Raw genomic sequence first — 24,091 nt, forward strand, 5'->3', positions numbered from 1 at the left:
ATTATTAATGTTGACCCTAGGGGCATAACCTCAATTCACAGGGCCCCATAGCAACATTTTGATGTTGACCTCTCTCTCTTTGCAACACCTGGCAGTGCCAATGGAGACAATAGTGTAATAAATTTTAACATAAAGTATACCTAAATCATGGACAGGTAGCAGGAGAGCTGTCAGTACAGTTGGTGCACTATTCTGGACCAGTGCTGTGGAGAAAGTGCAAGGAATTCCCTCAAAATGTATTCAATAGCTCAGCAGCATTTTTCCGTTGCAATTGATCTTTTTTGGAGTATAAGATCTTAGGGCTTCGGTGTAAATTCTAAGCCCTTCATCCCAGCCAGCAAACTTTACAGAACGTTGTGGTTTAGTAGTGAATAAAAAATAATAAGTGCAGTATATTGTTATTTTAATTATATATTATTTCATAGTTGTTACTTGTATGCACAATTACTCTATTACCTTTTAGCAGGCCATAGACAGTTTGAATCTCTGCAGGTTCAGCAAGAACCGCCCAAGATTTGAACCATGTATGGGCAGGCTGAATGTATGCAAGATTATCAAGCAGCCAGCCTGCCAGATTTTACATGCAATTATCGCTAGCGGCTGTTATAGCCACTAGCAATAATCACTGTGTTCTCCCAGTGGGGACGGCTTCCCCCGAACTCTCCCCACAAGAACACAATGGCTCGGCAGGAGGGATTCCCCTGTCAAAACTCTCTGTGGTTGCAGTAAAGAAACTCGCTCCCTCTATGGCCATCCCTAATCAGGAAAGCTGCTTTAGGCTTACAGAGTCAAAATCAGAGTAATGACTAGGATGACCAGAAACTCTGAAGGTAAAAAAAAAATCTACTCACAGATGGGGAGAAGCAAAGGAGATCTGTGACTAACCACAGCTTGGTTATCAGGGTTAAAGCCCAACTTTGGGAAAAGTAATACCCCTCCCCCTTCCCTTTACAGTAGGGCTGTCCCTGCACTGCAATGGTTAAATGCTTGTTTAGGTCTAGGGGAAGGGAAACATTTATTTTACTTACCAGATCCACTGCTCCTCTGGCAGATTGCACTGACCTTTGTTCCAGCAGTGGACTGTTCTGGTTGTATTTACACCAATAATAAAATCATCCCATTACCTTGGAGTAATGGTTTCTTCTGCCCTTGGGGCTAAATGCACACTGAGTGTTTAGTCCTGTGTGGCAAATCCCAGTGTTTTTTGTGGGTGTAGCTTCCAGCCCTGCTGACAGCAGCCTTTCAAAATCTATGACAGGCTGAAATACACAATGGCTGGACACTGTAGCAGGTGGTACCCTATGGGTTCTGGGCATATGTCTCTGATCACATACGTCATAGATTTTGACATGCTGGTTGCTTTGGGGCTGGACACTGCATGTGTGCCTCCCAATGTTGGGATTAGATACACACCGGCTAAACAGCCAGTGTACATAAGGCCTTAAAGTAGTTGTAAAGGCTGAAGGTTTTTTACCTTAAAGCAGAACTTAACCGAAAAGGAGAAGTTCCACTTTAAGCCCCTCCCCCAACCTCCTGTACCACATTTGCCATACATTTATTACATTTTTTTTGGGTGGAGCGGATTCCTAGTTTTGACAGGTACCCACTTCTGGTCGAATCCCCTAGGTGATCGAAGAGGCAGTTCACACCCCCCCCCCCCCCTTTAACTGCAGATTTCTGGTACACGTCACAGGTGCTGGATTCCTGGACAGGTAAGTGTACATAAATTGAATTTCAGCAGCTACAGTATTTGTAGCTGCTGACTTAAATTTTTTATTTTCCAGAGTAAAGAACCTTTTTAATGCATTCTACGCATTAAGGTAAAAAAAAAAAAAAAACTCTGCATGCAGCAACCACCCACCAGCCCCCCCCTTACAAGTGAACCCGATCTCGATCCAGCACTGTGCATGAAAACAGAGGCTCTCTCCCTCCTCATTGGTTAAAATACAACCGTGGGAGTTATTGGCTCCTGCTGCTGTCGATCACAGTTACGTGGCGGTGGGGCTGCGCCGCTCTTTGTGTGTCACAGAGACCGCTCAGGAGCAAGTCTACACAAGCGCCCCATAGCAAGCAGCTTGGTTTGGTGGGCACTTGGCGGGGGACCCCAGAAGAACCAGATCGGGCTGCTCTGTGCAAAACCAAAAGATGTTTGTTCATTTAGTAAAATGTTATTTGATCCTTTACAATCACTGTAATCCAAATTATGTGTGTGATCCAGAGAGCACTTAAACCTCACCACACATGTTAGAGTTTGATTGTACAATGTCCTTTAGATTTACCAACTGCTATGGTGACGTGGCCTTCTCAGGAGGCAGCTGGGAAGCACTGGTTACATCATCAGCGCCTCAGGAAGGGCAAAACTAAAAATATAAAAATAGTGAGTTTGTAAAATGACAGCATTTTCACTATAAGGCCCCATTCACACCTGAGCGTAGCGTTTTCAGGCAGAAAGCCGTGCAATTTTTCAGTGTTTTTTTTTTGCGCGTTTGCCTCAATTTTGTGCAAGTCAATAGGTCACCAATGTAAAAAGCAGAAAAATGCCCAAATCTGTCTAAAAAAAAAAAAAAGTTCCAGAACTTGTTTGAGCTTCAGGCGTTTTGTAGCTTCTGGCTTCAGGCATTTTGGAGTGGAGATGTGAACCATCTCCATAGAGAATAATGGATTTTTTCCCCTCCAGCGTTTTGTAGCTTCCGGCTTCAAGCTACAAAATGCTCAGGTGTGAATGGGGCCTTAGTGTATACTGTATGTGCTTACTGCAGAGTATACTTTTAGTGTTTTCAGGGCAAAGGTCAATTTTAACATTCACATAAATGAGATGTACAGCATAGTGAGAATGTTTGTTTGTTTTTTTTTTGTTTTTTTTTTGTGACCGACAATTTATTAACAAAAAACACAATGTGTTTTACAGAAGCAGGCCCAGTTGCCCCCAGCCCGGACAAGGTGTTCGTCTGTCATCCTGTGCGATTGACTTCCCCAGCATTGCCATTCCAGGGAGGAGTGGATGTGCAACAAGATGGCAACGTGGTGTGTGTGAGGTACAAGGGGGAGTCCGTCAGAATCAACCAGAGTTACTTCAGTAAATTGGTGAGCAACATTTCTTCCTGTCATTGCCTACATACCTTGTGATTTTTACACGAGAGTTAATTTACTCCCACGTCTTCTTGTTGCCTTTGCAGTTCCAGCTCTATCGCCTCAGTAGTACGGATGACCCAGGGTCAGAAAAGTTCCTGCCTCGTGTATGGTGTCTCCTGCGAAGATATCAGGTATCTACAACAGACTCATATTCATATATATTCATATTTGAACAAATAAAAGATGTCTAACATGCAGTGTTGTTTATTGAAGGTGATGTTTGGGACAGCGCAGTATGAGGGCTCCGGTCTACAGGGGGCACTTCCAGTCAACGTTTTTCAGGCTTTGCACAGAATTTTTGGTGTCACCTCGGAGTGTTTCGCTTCACCTCTGAACTGTTATTTCAAGCAGTACTGTTCCGCCTTTCCAGACACAGATGGCTACTTTGGCTCCCGGGGGTAAGGATACATTGCAAGATACAATTCAGAGGCCTGGTTATTTAACTCATTACATTATTGCTAATTGCTCAGATAAATACCAAACAGCCTCGCCAGCCCCTGCTTATATTTACCTGAGCTCTATCTCCATCCAGTAATGTTACATAGTTGGTATAGGTTGAATAAAGACACCGGTCTATCCAGTTCAACCTGTATGGAGGTGGGTGTGTGCGTGTTTATGTCAGTAATCGTTCCTATATCCCTATGTATTGTGTTTGCTAGGATGCTCATCTAATCGTTTTTTTAAACTATTGTCACTCCCCGCTGACATCACTGCTTGTGGAAGGGTGCAAATCCTTACCGCTCTGACAGTAAAGAACCCTCTACTCTCTTTAAGGTTAAAATACTTCTTCTCCATGTCAATGAGTAGCCACGTGTCATTTTAAGCTCCCTGAAAATGAATGTTTTTTTTCCCTATGCAAGAATCACCATGTGCACGAGAGCAGAGGCTCTCTCGGATCGCTCTCTCCTCATTGGCTCAGATACAAAAACGGGAGCCATTGACTCCTGCTGCTGTCACTCACAGCCAGTGAGGAGGGAATGGGGCAGGGCCAAGCCACGCCCTGTGTGTCTGATGGAACGAGCATGCATGAGTGCCCCATAGCAAACACATGGCGTGGGAGGAGCCAGGAGTGCCAGCGGGTACCCAAGAAGAGGAGGATTGGGGCTGCTCTGTTCAAAACTATTACCTGGAGCAGGTAAGTATAACATGTTTTTTTTTTTTTTGTTTTTTTGTTTTTTTTAAACATTACCTTTTAAAATCACTTTAATTGTAGTATTTCTTTTTTTTATCAAGCAAGTATGAAATGTGAATGTTTTGTTACTGCTGTTAATCAGCAGGTGGAGCTCTATGCAAGGTCTATCATTTATCTATGAAGTCTTTTTCTTTCAGGCAGCTCTTGTGCTAAAAATAAGCCTGAATGAGTCAGAAGAGTGTGTCCTCCTCTTCTACTAGCAACCACAGCAATGTCTTCATTAGTGAATTTATTTTATATATATATATATATATATATATATATATGCAAAGACAAAACATTTTTTAGTAGGGAAAGCAAGCCTCTCAGGGTTTTATGCCTGTGTCCTTGCTGGGGAGATTCAACCTTTTAGGATAGAAAATGATAGTAGGATACTTATTAGAGACAGCTGTCTATCCCCCTAATGAGCCACAAAAGAAAAAAAACGACAGGGATTTTTACTTTATCCAAAACTAAAATAAATGTTGGGCTTTTAAATATACTTTAACACAACCTGGTAGAAATGAGGGTGGTGGTGAAATTTTGTTTTAGAGAGTCCATCTACATCTCAGAGTGTCATGAATGCACTTTCATAATAAATTATTTCCCAAAGGATTTATTATTTATACAAATAATTTTAAAATATGTTAAACAGACATGTTAAAAAATAGTTGAATACTGTATTGTCTAAAATTGACTAAAATCATTTTATGGTTTCCCTCTAAAGTTCTGGGCTCTGCCCCCTTCCACCTGGCATTCCCCTCCCCTGGCAGTAATTTATGTGTGTGTGTGTGTGTGTATATATATATATATATATATATATATACACACACAGTATCTCACAAAAGTTAGTACACCCCTCACTTTTTTTGTAAATATTTTATTCTATCTTTTCATGTGACACTTTGCTACAATGTAAAGTAAGTGAGCCATTAGGCCCCATTCATACCTGAGCGCTTTGTAGCTTGAAACCTGAAGCTACAAAACCCTGGAGGGGAAAAAATCTATTATTCTCAACGGAGATGGTTCACATCTTTACTCCAAGTCTCCTGAAGCTGATACAAGTTCTGGACCCTTTTTTGTCGCTTGAATCAGGCAGATCTGGGCATTTTTCTTCTTTTTACATTGGTGACCTTTTGCCCTGCACAAAATCGTGGCAAAACACGGTAAAAAACGATGCAAAATCGTGCGATTTTCTGCCTGAAAATGCTATGCTCAAGTGTGAATGGGGCCTTAATGTCTAAGCCACTGGCAACACAAGTGAGTACACCCATAAGTGAAAATGTCCAAATTGGGCCCAAAGTGTCAATATTTTGTGTGGCCACCATTACTTTCCAGCACTGCCTTAACCCTCTTGGGCATGGAGTTCACCAGAGCTTCACAGGTTGCCACTGGAGTCCTCTTCCACTCCTCCACGACGACATCTCAGAGCTGGTGGATGTTGGAGACCTTGCGCTCCTCCACTTTCCGTTTGAGGGTGCCCCACAGATGCTCAATAGGGTTTAGGTCTAGAGACATGCTTGGCCAGTCCATCACCTTTACCCTCAGCTTCATTAGCAAGGCAGTGGACGTCTTGGAGGTGTGTTTTGGGGTCCTTATGTTGGACTACTGCCCTGCGGCCCAGTCTCTGAAGGGAGGGGATCATGCTCTGCCTCAGTATGTCACAGTACATGTTGACATTCATGGTTCCCTCAATGAACTGTAGCTCTCCACTCATGCAGCCCCAGACCATGACACTCCCACCACCATGCTTGACTGTAGGCAAGACACACTTGTCTGTGTACTCTTCACCTGGTTGCCGCCACTCATGCTTGACACCATCTGAACCAAATAAGTTTATCTTGGTCTCATCAGACCACAGAACATGGTTCCAGTAATCCATGTCCTTAGTCTGCTTGTCTTCAGCAAACTATTTGCGGTTTTCTTGTGCATCATCTTTAGAAGAGGCTTCTATCTGGGACGACAGCCATGTAGACCAATTTGCATTGTGCAGCGTATGGTCTGAGCACTGACAGGCTGACCCACCACCCCTTCAACCTCTGCAGCAATGCTGGCAGCACTCATATGTCTATTTCCCAAAGACAACCTCCCGATATGACACTGAGCATGTGCACTCAACTTCTTTGGTCGACCGTGGCGAGGCCTGTTCTGAGTGGAACCTGTCCTGTTAAACCACTGTATGGTCTTGGTCACCGTGCTGCAGCTCAGTCTCAGATAGAATTTTCCGACAACAAAATTCATGGGATTTTTTCTGACAGATGTTGTCTCAAACTTGTCTTGCATACACACGGTCACACAAAGTTGGTTGGAGATTCCAAACGTCAAGAACGTGGTGACGTACAACACGTACGATGAGCCAAGAAAAATTAAGTTCAATAGCCAGTTCTGCTCTTCTGCTTGATCCCAAGCATGCGTGGCACTTTGTGCGTTGGAATTGTGTACAGACGATCGAAATTTGAGATATGGTTCTCAATTATTCCGACAACAAAATCAGTTGTCGGAATAATTGAGAACCATATCTCAAATTTTGTGTGACGGAAATTCCTATGGAAAATGTGTGATGGAGCCTACACAAGGTCGGAATTTCCGACACCAAAGTCCTATCACACAGAAGTCCTATCCATCGGAAAATCCTATCGTGTGTACTTAAGTGTGTTCGTCCGAGCACTAATACACTGCCCAACAAGAATTCTCTTGCCTTTGTGGCTGTGTGGTAAAGAGATGAGCTCGGGTGTGTTATTTGGATATACCGTATTTATCGGCGTATATCACGCACCTTCACTTTAAGAGGGAAGTTTCAGGAAAAAAAATAAATTTTAAATAAAGAACTATGAATTAAAATAAAGATCAGTGCCCATCTGCAGCCTCACCATTGCCATGAATGCAGCCTGATCAATGCCCATCTGCAGCCTTGGAGGGGACAGGGAGATTACATACAGGAGAATTTCCTGTTTACTCGGCAGCCTCTTTAATAAAAGGTCCTCCTATTCTAAACAGAACAGTCATCCAATGCCAGCCCAGGAGATGGGACTTTCTATTACAGAGGCTGCAGAGTAAACAGGAGAGTCTTCTGTATGTAATCTGATGGCACTCCTCCCGTCCCCTCCGAGGCAGCACCGATAAATACATTGTATAACTTTTGTGGCCCTGGAGTGACGTATTTAACCGGAAAACGGGCCGTACTTTGGTCATCTTTATGTAGAGCGACAATTATTTTTTTCAGATCCTCAGAGAGTTCTTTGCCATGAGGTGCCATGTTGAAATTTCAGTGACCAGTATGAGAGCGTGAGAGCAATAACATCAATTTAATACACCTACTCCCCATTCACACCTGAGACCTTGTAACACTAACGAGTCACATGACACCGGGGGGCTGTGTGTTGAGTTGTTTTGAGGGGATTGCAAATTTACACTGTTATACAAGCTGTACTCTCACTACTTTACATTGTAGCAAAGTGTCATTTCTTCAGTGTTGTCACATGAAAAGATATAATAAAATATTTACTAAAATGTGAGTGGTGTACTCACTTTTGTGAGATACTGTGTGTGTGTGTGTGTGTGTGTGTGTGTGTATATATATATATATATATATATATATATATATCAGATTTACATAATATAAGAAGATTTGTATCACCTTACAGATATACAAGGGTGTATTGGGTATCAGCCCTTGTACACACGGTCGGAGAATCTGTCGGAATGAGTCTTATCGGACCGTGTCGTCGGATAATCAGACTGTGTGTGGTATGCATCGGACTGATTCCGTCCGAATCTCCGTCGGACCCAATTTTTCAACATGTTGGAAATATTTCACCGACCATCTGGGCTGGACAGACCTAATCTGATCATGTGTAGAGCATTTTCATCGGACCAAGTGCCACGCATGCTCAGATCAAATTCCTACATCAAAGCTATTGGCTACTAGCCTGAATGTAGTCCCATCGTAACGAAATTACGTCATCACGTTCTGAAAGATCGGATTTTTCACCAACTTGGCCCGACCATGTGTATGCAACAGTTTCGGAGACAATCAGTCAGGCTAAATCCGACGGGCAAAATCCGACGGATTTGGTTGGCAAAATCTCTGACCGTGTGTACGTGGGCTAAGTCTGTTTGAAGCATATCATTCATATATTCTGCCCATGAAGAGTTTAGAAATATTTTAACTTTCTTTGTCTTTTCAGTAAATAGTAAGGGGTAAAATGATAATGAATGATTGTGATTATAAATATTTTCTTGCTTTCTTTTTTTTTATCCTAGGCCATGTCTTAGTTTTTTCCCAGTCAGCGGTTCCTTTGAGGCAAACCCACCTTTCAGTGAGGAGTTAATGGATGCCATGGTCACACATTTTGAGGTGAATATATACATTTATGCTGAATGTTCTCTGCTATCATGGTTATATTTTTATTTTTTTCTTAATCTAAATTTTTTTTTTCTTCCAGAGTCTGCTAGAGAGTTCAGATCAGCCCCTGTCTTTTATTGTCTTTATCCCTGAATGGAGAGACCCCCCTACGCCGGCGCTCACTCGCATGGAAGAAAGCCGCTTTAAACGTCACCAGGTGGTGCTCCCGGCCTTCCAGCACGAATACCGCAGTGGCTCCCAGCATGTGTGCAAGAGGCATGTATACCTGGAATATATAGCCAGTCTGTTGCTAGTTCTAAATTGGCCACAGATATTTATTTATTATAGGTATTTACAGTATATAGCACCAACAATTTACCCAGTAAATACAGTCTAAAGTATCTTATATACGTATACTGGAGCCAATTTGGACTGAAGCCAATAACCAAACCAGCATGCTTTTGGTGTGTGTTATGCCGCGTACACACGGGCGGACTGTATGGCGTACTTAGTCCGTCGAAACACATTTCAGCGGACAGTCCGCTCGTGTGTGGGCTTCAGCGGACTTTTTCAGCGTGCAGTCTGGCGTACTAAGTATTTCGGATTTTTCGAAATTCTGTCCGTCGTACTTTGGTTTCGGCGGACAATCCGCTCGTCAGTAGGCTAGTTCGACGGACTAAGAATGGCGCATGCCCAGAAAGGATTTACACGGCGGAAGGGTGCTTTGCTGTGTATTGGACTTCCTATTTCTAGTCCCGTCGTACGTGCTGTACACGTCATCGCGCAAGCTTTCGACGGACTGTTTGGGTATCCGTGTGTGGTCAAGTCCGTTCAGTCGAAAGTATGACGGACTGTCCGTCGGATTGTATGATGGACTAAGTATGCCATACAGTCCACTCGTGTGTACGCGGCATTAGGAATCCCATGCAAGCACAGTAACATTTGCCCAAAATTCACACTAGAGCTCACTTATAGAACTAATGAATAACAAATATGTGTGCTTTGTGCACATTAGTGTAATTTCAAATGTCTACAGCTACTTTTTTTTTTTTTAAGATAACATGGGGTAGAATTAGAAGCTCTTTTTTATTGGTTTCTTTATCCTTACTATTTGTCCTGGTGACCATTGTCACTGGGACAGAGAGTGAGGGAAAACCAAAAACTTCAAATTTTCATTGAAACAAAAATTTTACAATACAAAGATCTTCTCTCACTTCTGTTGGGCCTTGACACTAAATACATGGGATGAGGCATAGGCAGCAAGTAAAAACTTGACTGGGATTGTAAACCATTTTTATCAAAAATGAAAAAAAGAAAAAAAATAAGGTTTTGGCTGTAGGGCTCATGCACACAGGTGTAGTCTGCTGTGTACAGATCTGTAATTTCTGTATGCATATAAACTTTGGCATTAAGATGACAACTGTTTATGTAGGATCTTGCTGCCAGACCCAGTGTAAAAACAATATGCCCAAAGTGCTCTTGCTAAAGAGAAAAATGGCACCAAGTCTGCCATAGATGGTTCAAATCTCAGCTAGTTCAGCAGGGACCGGCCAAGATTCAAGCCAATTATGAGCAGGCTGATTGTACCCAAGTCGATCGATGGATCAGCATGTTGGATTTCTACATGCTATGTCTGCTAGCAGTAATCACTGTGTTCTCCAAGCAGTAACAGTTTCCCGTGCATAGGTTGAAGAAAAGAAAATCACTTGATTCCCCCAATAACACTGTTCACCCTGCGGGGGGAGGGGGGTTGACCGGGCGACTGTTCTGGCTGGGAGAACATGCAGGCAATAATCGCAAAGAAAATTGACACGCTAGTTGTGCCAAAGTTGATCGATTAACTTGGGTACAATCAGCCTGCCCATACATGGTTCGAATTTTGGCCGGTCCCTGCTGAACCAGCCGAGATTGAACCATCTGTGGCCAGTTTTAGGTAAGCTTTTGGTTTGAAATGGCTGAGAGAGGTTCATCTACTTTTTCTACCTCGTCTGAATATACTTGGGTGGTAAGGTTAGATTGACGCCAGTATTCCAGTAAAGGAAGTGTTTATCCTCAGATATCTCTAGACTTGTTTTCTCTGTAATTCTGTTTGATCTGAATCTTTTTTAACTTTGTTTTTTTTCTCTCTCTTTATTCTTTCAACAGAGATGAGCTGTACTACAAAGCTGTACACAACACAGCTGTGCTATTTCTTCAGAATGAGGCTGGATTTCAGAAGTGGACTCCCAGCGCAGAGCGTGTACAGGAGCTGTGCACAGCATATAAGCACTCCACAAGGCTGTCCAACTCCTCGGGGGGCACCGAGAAAGAGCTCCCCCAGGAGGAAGGCACAAGCAAGGACAAGTGTGAATAACTAGAGAAACAGTTTTGTAGCAGACTTTTCCCAGTCCCATGGGTAAAGTGCCCTAATCAGTAGGGCACAGCATAATTCTTCAGTGCTATAGGACATGTTCAGAGGCAAAACACAGTCCTGCATACTGAATGGCAGACTTTGGGGATACTGCGGTCAGAGAGGACAAGTTGTGGTCATACATTACTCAGCTTAGAGATTGTTTGTATTGTCTCCGTTTTAAAGAGCTGAGTGACCCTTTTATCCTTCTTGAAGGCATTATCTTGGTCTGAACAGTATTAAATCGCTGGTGCTGATGGTGTATCCAGTTACCATACCTGCGTTTCCTGCCTTTATAGGGAAATGCGGTCCTCGGCGTACTACCGCGTGAATGTGGGGAGGCCATACTAGCCTATGTGAAGATTCTGGAGAGAGAAAACGTTCCTGCATTTGATATGTGTGGTGCACTACTCCTGTGTATGAAGTTGTGTATATAAACACTATTCATTACTAAGGGGATGTCTCTAGCTTTCCCATGTATATAGTTCTGTGTATCTGCTTTCTACAGTATCTCTGTGTTGTGTTCCTTCTGGGGGAAAAGTAGAGTTCTGCATGTTTTACTCTCCTCCTCCTTGTGTGTGTGGTTTTCTGGTATTGTGATTGGTGCACGTTGTTTCTGTGCTAATTATTCCTTGTAATTAATTTAATGTCTAACTGTTTTATTACTTATATCAAACAGTAAAAGTTTATTTTTGATTTCTGTCTCTTGAGTATTAAGTACAAAGGATCCAACTCCATAAGGAACAATTTTCAATGTACGCATAGAGGGGAGTACATGTAACACTGGGGGTGATTTACTAAAACTGAAGAGTGCAAAATCTGGTTCAGCTGTGCATGGTAGCCAATCAGCTTCTAACCTCAGCTTGTTCAATTAAGCCTTGACGAAAAAACAAAACAAAACTGGAAGCTGATTGGCTTATATGCAGAGCTGCACCAGACTTTGCACTCTCCTGTGTTAACAAATCAACCCCATTGTGTTCTTAGAAACCTCAGGGTTTCCTAGAACCCACAACATAATATCCATTAGGACAGCCATCATGAACACTGCCTACCGACGAGCTGGAGCACACAGCATAATCACAGAATATACAAGCTATAGAGAAGCACCTGCTAATTGACTTACATCAGATATTACATGAGGCTTAAAGGTCAGCACCCATGTATGCTGTGGCATTCCTCTGTGTTTGTTACACCCACCTGCTGTTCCCTGTGATATGTCTGCTTGATGTCTGTGAAGCTCTGCTGTTTTTATTTTTACAATCCTGTGCTTGTTTTTTTTTTTTTTCCAGAGATGACACAGGGACCTTTAAAGAGACCCTGTAACCAACTCAAAAAAATTGCTTGTAAAAACACAGAAAATCTAGCAATTTAAATTACTTGCAGTGTTTTTCTTTTCCATAAATGATTCTTTTTTCACGTGCCTTTGTACTTGCTAGAAAATGTTACTACCCCGGGAAGAGTCCATTCCCTAGCACAACTCCCTCCCTCCTGCCATGTCATAGCCCTCTCCTTTTCTGGGAGTGTCTATTTACTTTCAGTGCTGGCCCAGGTCCCCTGCTCCTTCCCTTACCGCTCCTAATGATAGCTGCCGGGGGGGGGGGGGGGGGGTATGCAATTAGCAGACCTCCAGCTGTTGCAGAACTACAAGTCCCATGAGGCATAGAAAGACTAGCATCCACAAGCATGATACCCAGAGGCAGGGGCATGATGGGACTTGCAACAGCTGGAGGTCCGCTAATTGCATATCCCTGCTATAGTGTGTTTCTTAACCACTTCAGCTCCAGGAGGTTTACCCCCTTCATGACCAGGCAATTTTTTGCGATACAGCTTTGCATTAATTTAACTGACAATTGCGCAGACTTGCGATGCTGTACCCAAATAAAATGTTTATCCTTTTTTTCCCACCAATAGAGCTTTCTTTTGGTGGTATTTGATCACATCTACGGTTTTTATTTTTTGCGCTATAAACAAAAAAACCGACCATTTTGAAAAAAAACAATATTTTTAACTTTTTGCTTCAAAACATATGCATTAAAATAATGTCAAAAATCTGATTTCTTCATCGATTTAGGCCAATGTGTATTCTGCTATATATTTTTGGTAAAAGAAATCCCGATAAGTATATATTGATTGGTTTGCACAAAAGTTATAGTGTCTACGAACTATGGGATATATTTATTTTTTATTTATGCTTAAAAGTAATGGCTCGATCAGCGACTTATAGTGGGACTGCGATATTGCGGCTGACAAATCGGACACCTGACTTTTTGGGGACCAGTGACGCTAATACAGTGCTAAGAAATATGCACTGTCACTGTACTAATGACACTGGCAAGGAAGGGGTTAACATCAGAGGCACTCAAAGGGTTAAATGTGTTCCTAGGGAGTGCTTGTGTGGGTAGTACTTCTACTAAGGGAAGGCAGAGATCGTGTTCCTGCTGAGCAGAAACACAAGATCACAGCCTTCCCTTGTCACAGAACGGCGGGTCTGCCTTGTTTACATAGGCAGACGGGCGTTCTGCCTGTCTCCCAAACGGTCGGCGGGTCCGCTGATTGGCTCCCACTGTGTCAAATCACCTGCGTGCCCCAGACCCAGAAGTGCCAGATCACATGCTTTCACACTGGGGCGATACGCTTGCAGGACAGGGAAAAAAAAAAAAGTCCTGCAAGCAGCATCTTTGGGGCGGTGGGGGACCGGTGTATACAGCATTGAAATAAATGGGTGCCGCTTTGAAAGCAGCACTAAGCGGGCACTTTTAACCCCTTCTGGGGAGTTAAAGGCACCAAAGCACCACTATAACAGCAATAAAGCACTGCCAAAACTAGGGGCGCTTTACGGATAATGGACCCACCGCTTCAGTGTGAAAGTGGCCTAAGAGAGGGATGGATAGTATTAGGACGCTGTTAGACTTTGTCACCTTGTTCAGTGCAGTGACTCTAAGGCCGCGTACACACGGGCGGACTGTCCGCCCAACTAGGTTCGTCAAACAGTTTGACAAACAGTCCGTTCAAAATTAGCATGAACGGACTTGACCACACACGACGAACGAACAGTCCGCTGAAAACTTGCGCGATGATGTGAATGGCACGTACGACGGGACGAGAAATTCGAAGTCCAATACACTGCAATGCAACCTTCGCCGTGTAAATCCTTTCTGAGCATGCGCGGAACTTAGTTTGACGAACAAGCCTACACACGAGCGGACTGTCCGCTCAAACCAAGTTTCAGCGGACAGTCTTACGGAAATTCCGAAAGACTTTGTTCGTCAGACTGCCCGCTGAAACTGTCCGCTGAAGCCCACACACGAGCGGACTGTCCGCTGAAACACTGTTCAGCGGACAAAGTTGGGCGAACAGTCCGCCCGTGTGTACGCGGCCTAAAAGATATAAAGATGGGAGCTTGCTTAGATGAGAGGATCATAAAGGGATGACCCTATCAGATGTCAGACCTCATCACTCTGCTGAATCAGCAATCTGTAACAGAGAAAACGGAGGTCACTTCTCTGGGTGTTCAGTTTAATAAGGGTGTTTGATAACCTTAATAAATAAAAATAAAGGATTCTGTTTCTTTAAAACATGTTATACAGCACTGTGCTTTTGCTGTGTCATGTGACCCCCTGTAACACCTGAAATACCTGGCTGATACTGCCCTCCCCTTTATAAACTGACCACAGTGTGTCCGCTCCGCGTGCCTGCCTGCCCCCTCCCCTCCTGCTGCTCAAATTACTGTTATATTTTTTTTTTTTTTTTACAGTATTCTCTCTGTTTATGTAATCTGCCCTGTGTCTGTGCCTTATAAAAATAATGCAGCTATATACTTCATTTCAGAGCACCAATCGGTGCTCACGTGACCTTCCGCCTCTCTCCTGACTGATGTCAGCGGGGGATTCTCGGTCACGTGAATCGGCGCTCTGAAATGAGGTACAGTATATAGCTACATTATTTTTATAAGGCACAGACACAGGGTAGATTACATTAATAAACAGAGGATACTGTAATTTGTGGATTAACAACCACTTTAATATAAAGCAATGTGGTAATTAAAATAGTTCATATATAAACAGAACAACCGTGTTCTTCAGCTTTTGTAATGCTTTATAATGAGATGATAGAAGGGAAATTATTCAGTCATTCCTCCAGAAAAAAATGGTACATTCCCCAGTCTGACCACATGAATCATTGTTATGGAAGAATGTTTTCAATGGAAACCAGTGATAATCATGCCTGCCGTGACAGATATTTAATTTGTTAATATGGGGATTCATTTTGAACACACATCTTTAACACAAACTAATATTTATTTATATTGAAGATGAATAAATGGATTTTTCTTATGCTCCTTTGTGTCTACGTTGAATAGATTATCAGGCTACACCCTCATAAAAAGACAGCATTTGGAAATTGAAAGATTATAGACAACTTTTCATAAATACAAGAGATTATTTTCCCTTTATACATCGAAATTTAAACAACCCTCACCAAAAGTTTAAAAAGTCTTGTTAATTCCCCCTGAGGACCCAGTGCACATACACTGTATTGAGACACCTGCCTTTGCACACACATATGAAATTTAATGGCGTCCCAGTCTTAGTCTGTAGGGTTCAATATTGAGTTGGCCCACCCTTTTCAGTTATAACAGATTTAACTCTTCTGAGAAGGGTGTCCACAAGGTTTAGGAGTGTGTCTATGGGAATGTTTGACCATTCTTCAAGAAGCGCATTTGTGAGGTCAGGCACTGATGTTGGATGGGAAAGGCCTGGCTCAAGTCTCCACTCTAATTTACCCAAAGGTGTTCTATCGGGTTGAGGTCAGGACTCATTGCAGGCCAGTCAAGTTCATTCACCCCAAACCCGCTGATCCCATGTCTTTACGGACTTTGCTTTGTGCACTGATCCAAATCATATGGTGCTCCAACTTTGTGGTAGCCTGTTTCAAAATGAATGTGTTCCAGTGGCCCAAGCAAGGTCCATAAAGACACAGATGAGCGAGTTTGGGGTTGGTGAGTTGGTGACCCACCTTGCGGGGTTGGTGGCCATATTCCCTGTCCTGTCAGGGAGTGAGAATGATTCCTCCTCAACTGCAGTGGTGCATGAAAAGGCACTGGTTGTCGCACTTATTACATCTGTGCAGGAACCTTTTTAAAATGGGGGATGCAGTGGTGGCTGCAGCGGAGGGCTGGTTCCCCTTTTGCACCCATAAGCCGTCTTGCGCGGTGAAAGTGCTCCCTTCTCCCTCTTATTTTGCCAAATTTGTCCATGAAGACTGGGAGTGTCCAAAGTGCGCCTTTGTGCTTCCAAAAATGCTTGCTGTGAGGTACCCCTTTGAGGAGTCCCTCCTTCAGAAGTGGACTGTTCTACCAGTAGTGGACCCCCTGTCTCTAGGCTGCTCAAGGCAACCATGATTCCAATAGAGGAATCTCTGGCTTTTAAAGATTCAGCTGACATACCTGGAGGGGGAGCAGAATCCCCCTGCCTTTGCTGCATTGGCAGATCTGTTGGTCTAGGCACTGCAGTTTGTCTGCTATGCCTCTTGGCCACAGTTCCCCTGGTTGCTGAGCTCTCTGTTTCCACAGTGGTGCTTAGACATGTATTGTGGGGGGCTACCCTGGATGACCTCATTACGCTTCTTGATTTTGTCTGGTTACAAGATAGTTTTCAGGCCTTGTTCCCCAAAAAGTTTTTTTGCTTCCAATGTGCGTCTGTCGCCAGACCGTTTGCTGTTCTCCTCATGGGGCTGTGCAACCCCTGTTGCTTCAGAGTGTGATTGTTTTAGGGGTTTTATTCAAACCTGTTCACAGTCCAAAAGATGGAGGGCATGGTGAGTGCAATTCTGGACCTTAAGGCCCTGACCTACCTTGTGAGGGTACAGAAGTTCAGGATGGAGTCTGTCCGTACGACGATGGCACCCCTTCATCATGGGGACTGTCAGGCTTCTATCGACATCACGAATGCTTACTTGCGCATTCCACTGTGCCCGACCCCAGCACTTCATCCATTTTGCTGTGGGTGCTGAGTACTATCAGCGCGTGGTATTGACCTTTGGTCTAGCCACCACTCCTAGGGTGTTCACGAGGTAGTTGTACCGGATCTGGCGTGGTTACGTCAGTGGGGGTTTGTGGTCCTGGGCTGCCTGGACGATCTTCTGCGAGTCCTCAACTACCCGAGGGGCAACGTAGCTCCTATAAAGACCTTGACCGATTTCAGTTGGCTTCTAATACTATCTGAAGTCTGCTTTGGCCCCTTCCAGAACATTGGATTATCTGAGCCTGACCCGGGCTTCAGCTCCTGCAAGAGTGTTTCTTCCTCTGGACAAATTCCAAGAAGTTGCATGCTGCTTTTTTAATTTACTGTTGTCTGGCATTAGAAAAGATGTAGCTGGATAGCCACACTCCGAATTATTCAATTTTATTTCAAAAATGTAATTAAAATCATAGCATCTAGGCTGGTAAACAGACTAACTGCACAGCTGCTTTGTACTGTTGTCTGGCAGGTGGGCCTCCCTGCGGACCTGCATGTGGGTGTTGGGTCTGATGGTATCTACCTTTTTGAGGTTATTCCATTTGCACAGGTCCATACAAGCTCTCTTTAGGGAGATCCTGGCATAATGGGACAAGTGCCCGAGGTCTCTTGATAATCGGATTCGGCTGAGCCAGGAAACCAGAGATCTGGTGGCTTCGCTCTCCAGTTCTTCGGTGGGGTAAATCCTGTCTCCCCTTTGTATTGAACAGGGTGACCAACAATGCCAGTCTGTCCAGGTGGGGAGGTGTCCTGGGACTGAGCTCTGCTCGGGGTCGTTGGATGCTGGTGGAATCCGGACTACCGAGCAATATCTTGGAACTTCGAGCTATCAGACTATGTCTGGATCATGGACGGATCGACTTTGGAGGCTCCCGATAAGGATCCAGTCAGACAATGCAACGGCGGTGGCTTTTGTCAATCACCAGGGCGAGCCATATAGGTTGTTGGCAGCCCTGGCAGTTGCCAGTATCCTCCGGTGGGCAAAACATCTCTTTCCGACCCTCTACGATGTACGCATTCCAGGAGTGGAATACTGACAGGTGGATATCTCAGTCGGCTAAGGTTGGAGCACAGGGTGGGCACTTCACCGGGCTATGTTTCATCGGATATGTCATGAATGGACCACTCCTGAGGTAGATCTGTTTGCGTCCTGGCTCAAAAGAATGGTACCAAGGTTTCTGGCAAGGTCATAGGATCCACTGGTGGGCACCTCAATTGCTCTGGTGGCCCATGGGACCGCTAATGGTTGCTCTAGGCCTTTCCTCCTCTACAGCTTCTATAAAAACAAAGACAATTCCATAGCTCAACTCACCAACCAGTCTGCTGACCAACCAAATTAACCTGTCTAACCGTCTGTTAAAAGCAGGGGTTTAGTTAGCACACATTGGCAAATGCATGTGAAAGCTGCAAGGCCTCGTCATCGCACCCTGTGTTGCTTGCAGTCCTAACACTACACATTTATAAGTGTCTCCACAGTGGAAGCACATGCATGGAATGGACAGATGTGGGACAGGTGCCTGGAGACTGCCCAAGCACCCCTAAAGGAACAAGAGCACACTGGACACCCAGCAAGAGCACAATGGCAGCGAAGGTGCTCAGTGTGTCCCCGGACCATATATACAAACAGTAACAAAAAATTGGCCACTGCCCACACCCATAAAATGGCCTTTCCTCCTCTCCAGCTTCTGCTGTGGCTTTTGCGCAGGATCACGACCGCGGGGATTCTGGTCATTCTATTGGCTCCGAATGGGTCCCGTTGGTCATTCTATTGGCTCCGGATGGGTACCCTGACCGGGTGCGCCTGGTCGCCGACGCTCCTTGGCAACTGCCTCTCAGGGAGGATCTACTGTCCCAAGGGCTGTTCTTCCATCCTGCTTTAGAATCGCTGGTTTTAACAGCCTGGCTGTGATAAAACCAGGCGCTGCAGTTCTGATGCTGCAGATGGCTAGGGAGTCTACCTCTACAAGGTTCTACCTCTGGATGTGGAAAGCGCATATATCCTGGTGTGAGTCACCGGGCATTCATCCTTGTTTCTTCTTTCTCGGTGGCTCAGTTTCTGACCTCCCTTCACTGGGGGGTTGAGCAGGAATGGGCCTCGAGTACCATTAAGGGCCAGGTGTCTGCCTGGGTGGTCTTTTTCAGTGTCCCCTGGTGTCACACTCCCTGGTGCATATCTTTTATTCAAGGGGATCGACGTCTGTTTCCACCAGTGCGGTCTCTTCTACCGCCGTGGGATCTGAACTTGGTGATTTTGGTTTTACAGAAGCCTCTTTTTGGAAATATTTGGGAGATTCCACTGCTTACTCTGTCTCGGAAGGTGGCCTCTTGGTGGCTATCACCTCTGCTCACAGGGTGTTGTAAATTGTAGTGTTATCTTGTTGTACACCTTATCCAGTGTAAGGTGGTTCTTCATCCTTTTCCATCATTCCTGCCTCGGATTTCCCTTTGAATAAGGACATTGTGTTGCCTTCCTTGTGTCCCTGGTCAACACATGCTAAAAAATTTGCCTTATCTACTCAGGTTGTGGTTTGGGGGATTCGGGTGTATTTGACAACCAGAGTCTTTTTGGATTTCAGACTCACTGTGATCGCGGATGGGCCAAGAAAGGGGCTGTCTGCTTCTTCTGCGACCATTTCTGGATGAATCAGACAAATAATGACTCCTTTCCCTGTTACAGCGCATTCTTCTTGGGTAAACAAAAACAAGTAAATAGAAAATAATCCACGCTTGGCAAAAACCAATAAAGAAATCAGCAGCTGAACACCATAACCAAGATACTGGGCACAATAAAAATAAAAGAAAAAAAGTGCAGCGCTTAACCAATGAAATATTACTGTAACTATTGAACAATTAAAGTGCAAAAAAGTGCCAAAAAAAACAGTGAAAGTAAATGCACAAATGCTAAAAATAATTCAACTGTATAAAAAATGATCCATTCAAGTGTCCAATATTGCAAAAACAAAAGAATATTGTCCAATGTGTGTGTAAAGATAGCTGAAGCTTGATTGCTTAATCAAATTGTATTTGACCACGTGGACCTGTCACCTCTAAACACCACTTAAAGATGGAGGCTTACCAGATCCCCAGTGACCCCCCTGCTAGGGGAGGTCAAACTGAGTGAATTGGATCTCAGATCCCACTGTAGATGTCTAGATGCCAGAGATTTTCCCGATCTTTCGGATGTTTCACAATCTTTGGATTCACATGGCTACTCACAGCAAATTAATTTTTTGAATAATTACTATTGATAATTACTTGAGGGCGGAATATAAACATTTATGCATTCCGATCGGCCTGTATTGTTATACGGCCCTTTTTTAATTTCTTTAGGAAATTGACCCTTGGTTTTTGAGTATTTAGCCCTTAACAGGGCATTCATTTTAACCTATGGCTGGACTCCTTTGTTTGCCAATGGACTATAAAATGACTTGGCGCAGTGGTATGGGCATACCCCTGATGACGTCAGACCTTTGACGAAACGATCGTCGGGTAGCCACGCTCACACCTATTGCACATATGCAATCGCAATACAAACTCACGTTGAGGAGTTTTTTTATTTTGCTAGCAATTCTGTTCATTTTTAAACAGCACTTGTATATTTTTCTTGCGACTCGGTGGAGTCGTATGTGTGCTTGAGCATCAGGCTCTAATACATTTTTTCTTGAAAACATATCACGCGATTTGGCGCACTTTTGTTTTTTTATGGTGATACTTCGTTTGGAGGTTTGAGTAGCCGTGTGAATCCAAAGATTGTGAAACATCCGAAAGATCGGGACAATCTCTGGCATCTGAACGTCTATGGTGGGACCTGTGATCCAATTTGCGCAGTTTGACCTCCCCTTGCAGGGGGGTCACTGGGGATCTGGTAAGACTCCATCTTTAAGTGGTGTTTAGAGGTGACAGGTCCACGTGGTCAAATCCAATTTGATTAAGCAATCAAGCTTCAGCTATCTTTACACACGCATTGGACAATATTCTTTTGTTTTTGCAATATTGGACTCTTGAATATATAATTTTTTTTATTTTTTTATATTTTTTAAACAGTTGATTTATTTTTAGTATTTGTGCATTTACTTTCACATGTTTTTTTGGCACTTTTTTGCACTTTAATTGTTCAATAGTTACAGTAATATTTCATTGGTTAAGCGCTGCACTTTTTTTCTTTTATTCTTCTAGGGTGCATAGTGCTTTTTGGGCCTTCTGTCATCAGGCGTCTGTTGCGCAAGTTTGCAAGGCGACCACTGGTCATCGGTGTACACTTTTACAACGTTCTACAAAGTGGATGTGTTGGCATCTGCCGATGCCTCTTTTGGCCGCAAGGTTTTTCAGGCTGCTGTTTAGAGGGTCTATTCCCTCTTGAAGGGGTATTGTTCTGTTTAGGCTCCAACTTGTTCTTTGTTGAGCTCCTGTTACCTGGTTGGCTCTTGTGTTAGCCTTGGGATATTTCGTTGTCCTACCTCTCATGTTTGCCACTGCTTTGGGATGTCCCTATGGTTCTGAATAATGGAGCGCTGTGTCTGTCAATGAATGAAAGAGAAAATGGGATTTTTGACTTACCGTAAAATCTGTTTCTCTGCGTTCATTAAAAAGACACAGAACCCGCCCCTCTAAGGAGTTTTAATATTTCTGACACTGCTTGTTACTAAACTGAAGGCCTATAGCAGAGAGGGGGGTGTAGACATGTCACTGGAGAAGTGATCGAGGGGGTGTACATCTCACCTAGGTTGCTACACAGTGTGAGATGGTAAATCCAGGATGGATCAGTTTCTCAGCAGCGATATGCTGCTGAGTTGTTATTTAATTTTGCCGGGCCTGGGTTTATATGGAATGGCAGGTAGGTTTGGTAGAGGGACCTGTCATTCCACATCCCCCGATCCAGTTCTGGGTTTGGGATCAGGTGAGCTTGGATCCTAATTAGCCTGGGAAGCTAAAGGCTCTGTAGGGTCTGCAGGTGATTGCTTCTCAGCCAGGGAATGAACAATCTGTGTGTTGAAGGAAGCTGCAAGCACAGCCACTGCTGGAGCTAAAACTCACCCTGCGATGTCCAGGCGAAAGACGCTGTGTTTGTAAGTGTCAGATAGGTGAGCAGAACCTGTTAGTAAGCGCCCAGCCGGGCTAGGACTTTTATTTTTGTTGTACTTAGAAAGCACGGTGTTGCTGTATATTTTGTTTGCTGGACTGTTTGTACCACGAATAAACGCCAAGATCTGCTTTATCAAATTCCAAGTCTGCTGTGAACTGTGTCCAAACACACCCTACCCCGGGAAGATCCCTTACAATTGGTGGAGAATGCGGGCAACGCGGTTGCTAGGGGCAACGGTGTGGACAGACTTGGCTACAGCTGCTGATGTCCTGGGTGAAAGCTGCAACTACACTCCAAAAACAGTCCAGCAACATGGAGGAGATGCTGAAGCAGTTTATGCAAGTGAGTTTGCAACAACAGCAGGCTCAGACAGAGGCCAATAGACGACATGAACAGTCCATGGCTGAACAACAGCAGATGATCGCTGCACAACAGCAGGCTCAGATAGAGGCCAATAGACGACATGAACAGTCCATGGCTGCACAACAACAACTTATTGAGCACCTGATAGCAAATCGAGAGGCGCCTGTGGTGATGGGAGCCGCTCCAGAGATTTTTTCTGGGAGAAGGACTGTGCAGAAAGCGCTGCAAAAGATGACTGCTGAGGACGATGTTGAGGCCTATCTAACAGTATTTGAGCGCGTGGCTGAGCGAGAGAAGTTACCAGCCGCTGAGTGGGCAGAGGTAATTGCGCCCTATTTAACAGGTGAACCTCAAAAGGCCTACTATGACCTCAGTGAGCAAGAGGTTAAGGACTATACTCGGCTAAAAGAGGAGATGCTTGCCCGACTAGGAGTTACTACTGCAGTCCGTGCCCGGAGGGTACGCAACTGGAGCTACAGTCTGGACAAATCAGCGAGGTCCCAGATGTATGACCTAATCCATTTGGCAAGAAAGTGGTTGGAGCCAGACACTTCTACTCCTGCACAAATCCTAGAGAAGGTCGTGATGGATCGCTACCTCCGAGCCCTTCCTACTGACTTGCAACGCTGGGTGGGACAAGGTGATCCTAAGAATGCAAACGAACTTGTCAACCTTGTGGAGAGGTTCCAGGCGACTGAGGACTACCTCTGTGATGTTCCTGCAGCATCTTCACCTCCCCGGAGCGCCAGATCTGTGCCGTCAGCTGGTAAGAGACTTCCATCTATTGGGGGAGTGTGGAGGGGTGCTGATGGGGGGAAAAGGGCTCAAGTGGTGTCTCAGGGACAAAAGACTGGTGATGGTCCCGGGTGGCTAAGGGGCTCTGAAAAGGACTCCTTGCCAAAGAGACCAGGCCCTATCCAGTGTTGGAGATGCCATGAGGCGGGACACGTGTCGGCCCATTGCCCTCTTACCTCTGAACCCATGGAATGTGACGCTAGCCGGCGTCAGTCGCTATTTGCGGAACCATCTTGTGCTGCAGTTCCTGGACTAGAGACTGAACCGCAAATCTGCGATATTACAATCAATGACTTTCCTGTTAAAGCGTTAATGGACTCAGGAAGCCTTGTAACCTTGGTGCATGCTAGCCTGGTGACTGGGGACTTAGAGTCTAAAAAGCATATGAGTGTTGTGTGCATACATGGTGATACAAAAATGTACCCTATAGTGCTGGCTAAAGTCGGGACTGAACAAGGCACCGTACAATATGAAGTGGGTGTGGTTAAAAACCTCATGCATAATGTAATATTGGGGCGCGATTTTCCATTATTCTGGGCTCTCTGGGAAAAAAGAAAAATCCCCAAAAGGAGTGAGGATACCTCTAAGGGGGTTGCCTTGTCCACTGTGAATGATAAAAGTATGCAGGATGAAAATGATTGTTTTCCTTTACAGGTCCTGGCTGGGGAGGAGGAGGCTCCTCCCACTGAGCAAAATATACTAGACTTAGAGGTGTCTAGAGATAATTTTGGGGCTGCACAATTACAGGACCCCACTCTCAAAAATGCGAGAGAGCAGGTTGCTGTAATGAATGGGG

The 24,091-nt window shown here is 44.4% G+C and overlaps 1 protein-coding gene across 3 annotated transcripts in view; it reads left to right on the forward strand.

The window, feature by feature from the left end:
• The window catches only part of PCIF1 (phosphorylated CTD interacting factor 1), a 68,117-nt gene extending 56,384 nt beyond the window's left edge, over nt 1-11,733 (forward strand). For all 3 annotated transcript variants that reach the window (XM_077459233.1, XM_077459234.1, XM_077459235.1), the window contains 6 exons: nt 2,909-3,084; nt 3,177-3,263; nt 3,346-3,530; nt 8,567-8,660; nt 8,749-8,924; nt 10,794-11,733. In XM_077459233.1, coding sequence (XP_077315359.1) covers nt 2,909-3,084; nt 3,177-3,263; nt 3,346-3,530; nt 8,567-8,660; nt 8,749-8,924; nt 10,794-11,001 — 926 coding nt within the window. In that variant the 3' untranslated portion in view covers nt 11,002-11,733. The remainder of the gene's footprint in view (nt 1-2,908; nt 3,085-3,176; nt 3,264-3,345; nt 3,531-8,566; nt 8,661-8,748; nt 8,925-10,793) is intronic.
• Nucleotides 11,734-24,091: the final 12,358 nt, after the last annotated feature.

Source organism: Lithobates pipiens, unplaced genomic scaffold (genome assembly GCF_037356315.1).
Source record: "Lithobates pipiens isolate NorthernLeopardFrog02 unplaced genomic scaffold, aLitPip1_a1.2 Scaffold_28, whole genome shotgun sequence".
In the NCBI taxonomy this organism is placed as follows: domain Eukaryota; kingdom Metazoa; phylum Chordata; class Amphibia; order Anura; family Ranidae; genus Lithobates; species Lithobates pipiens.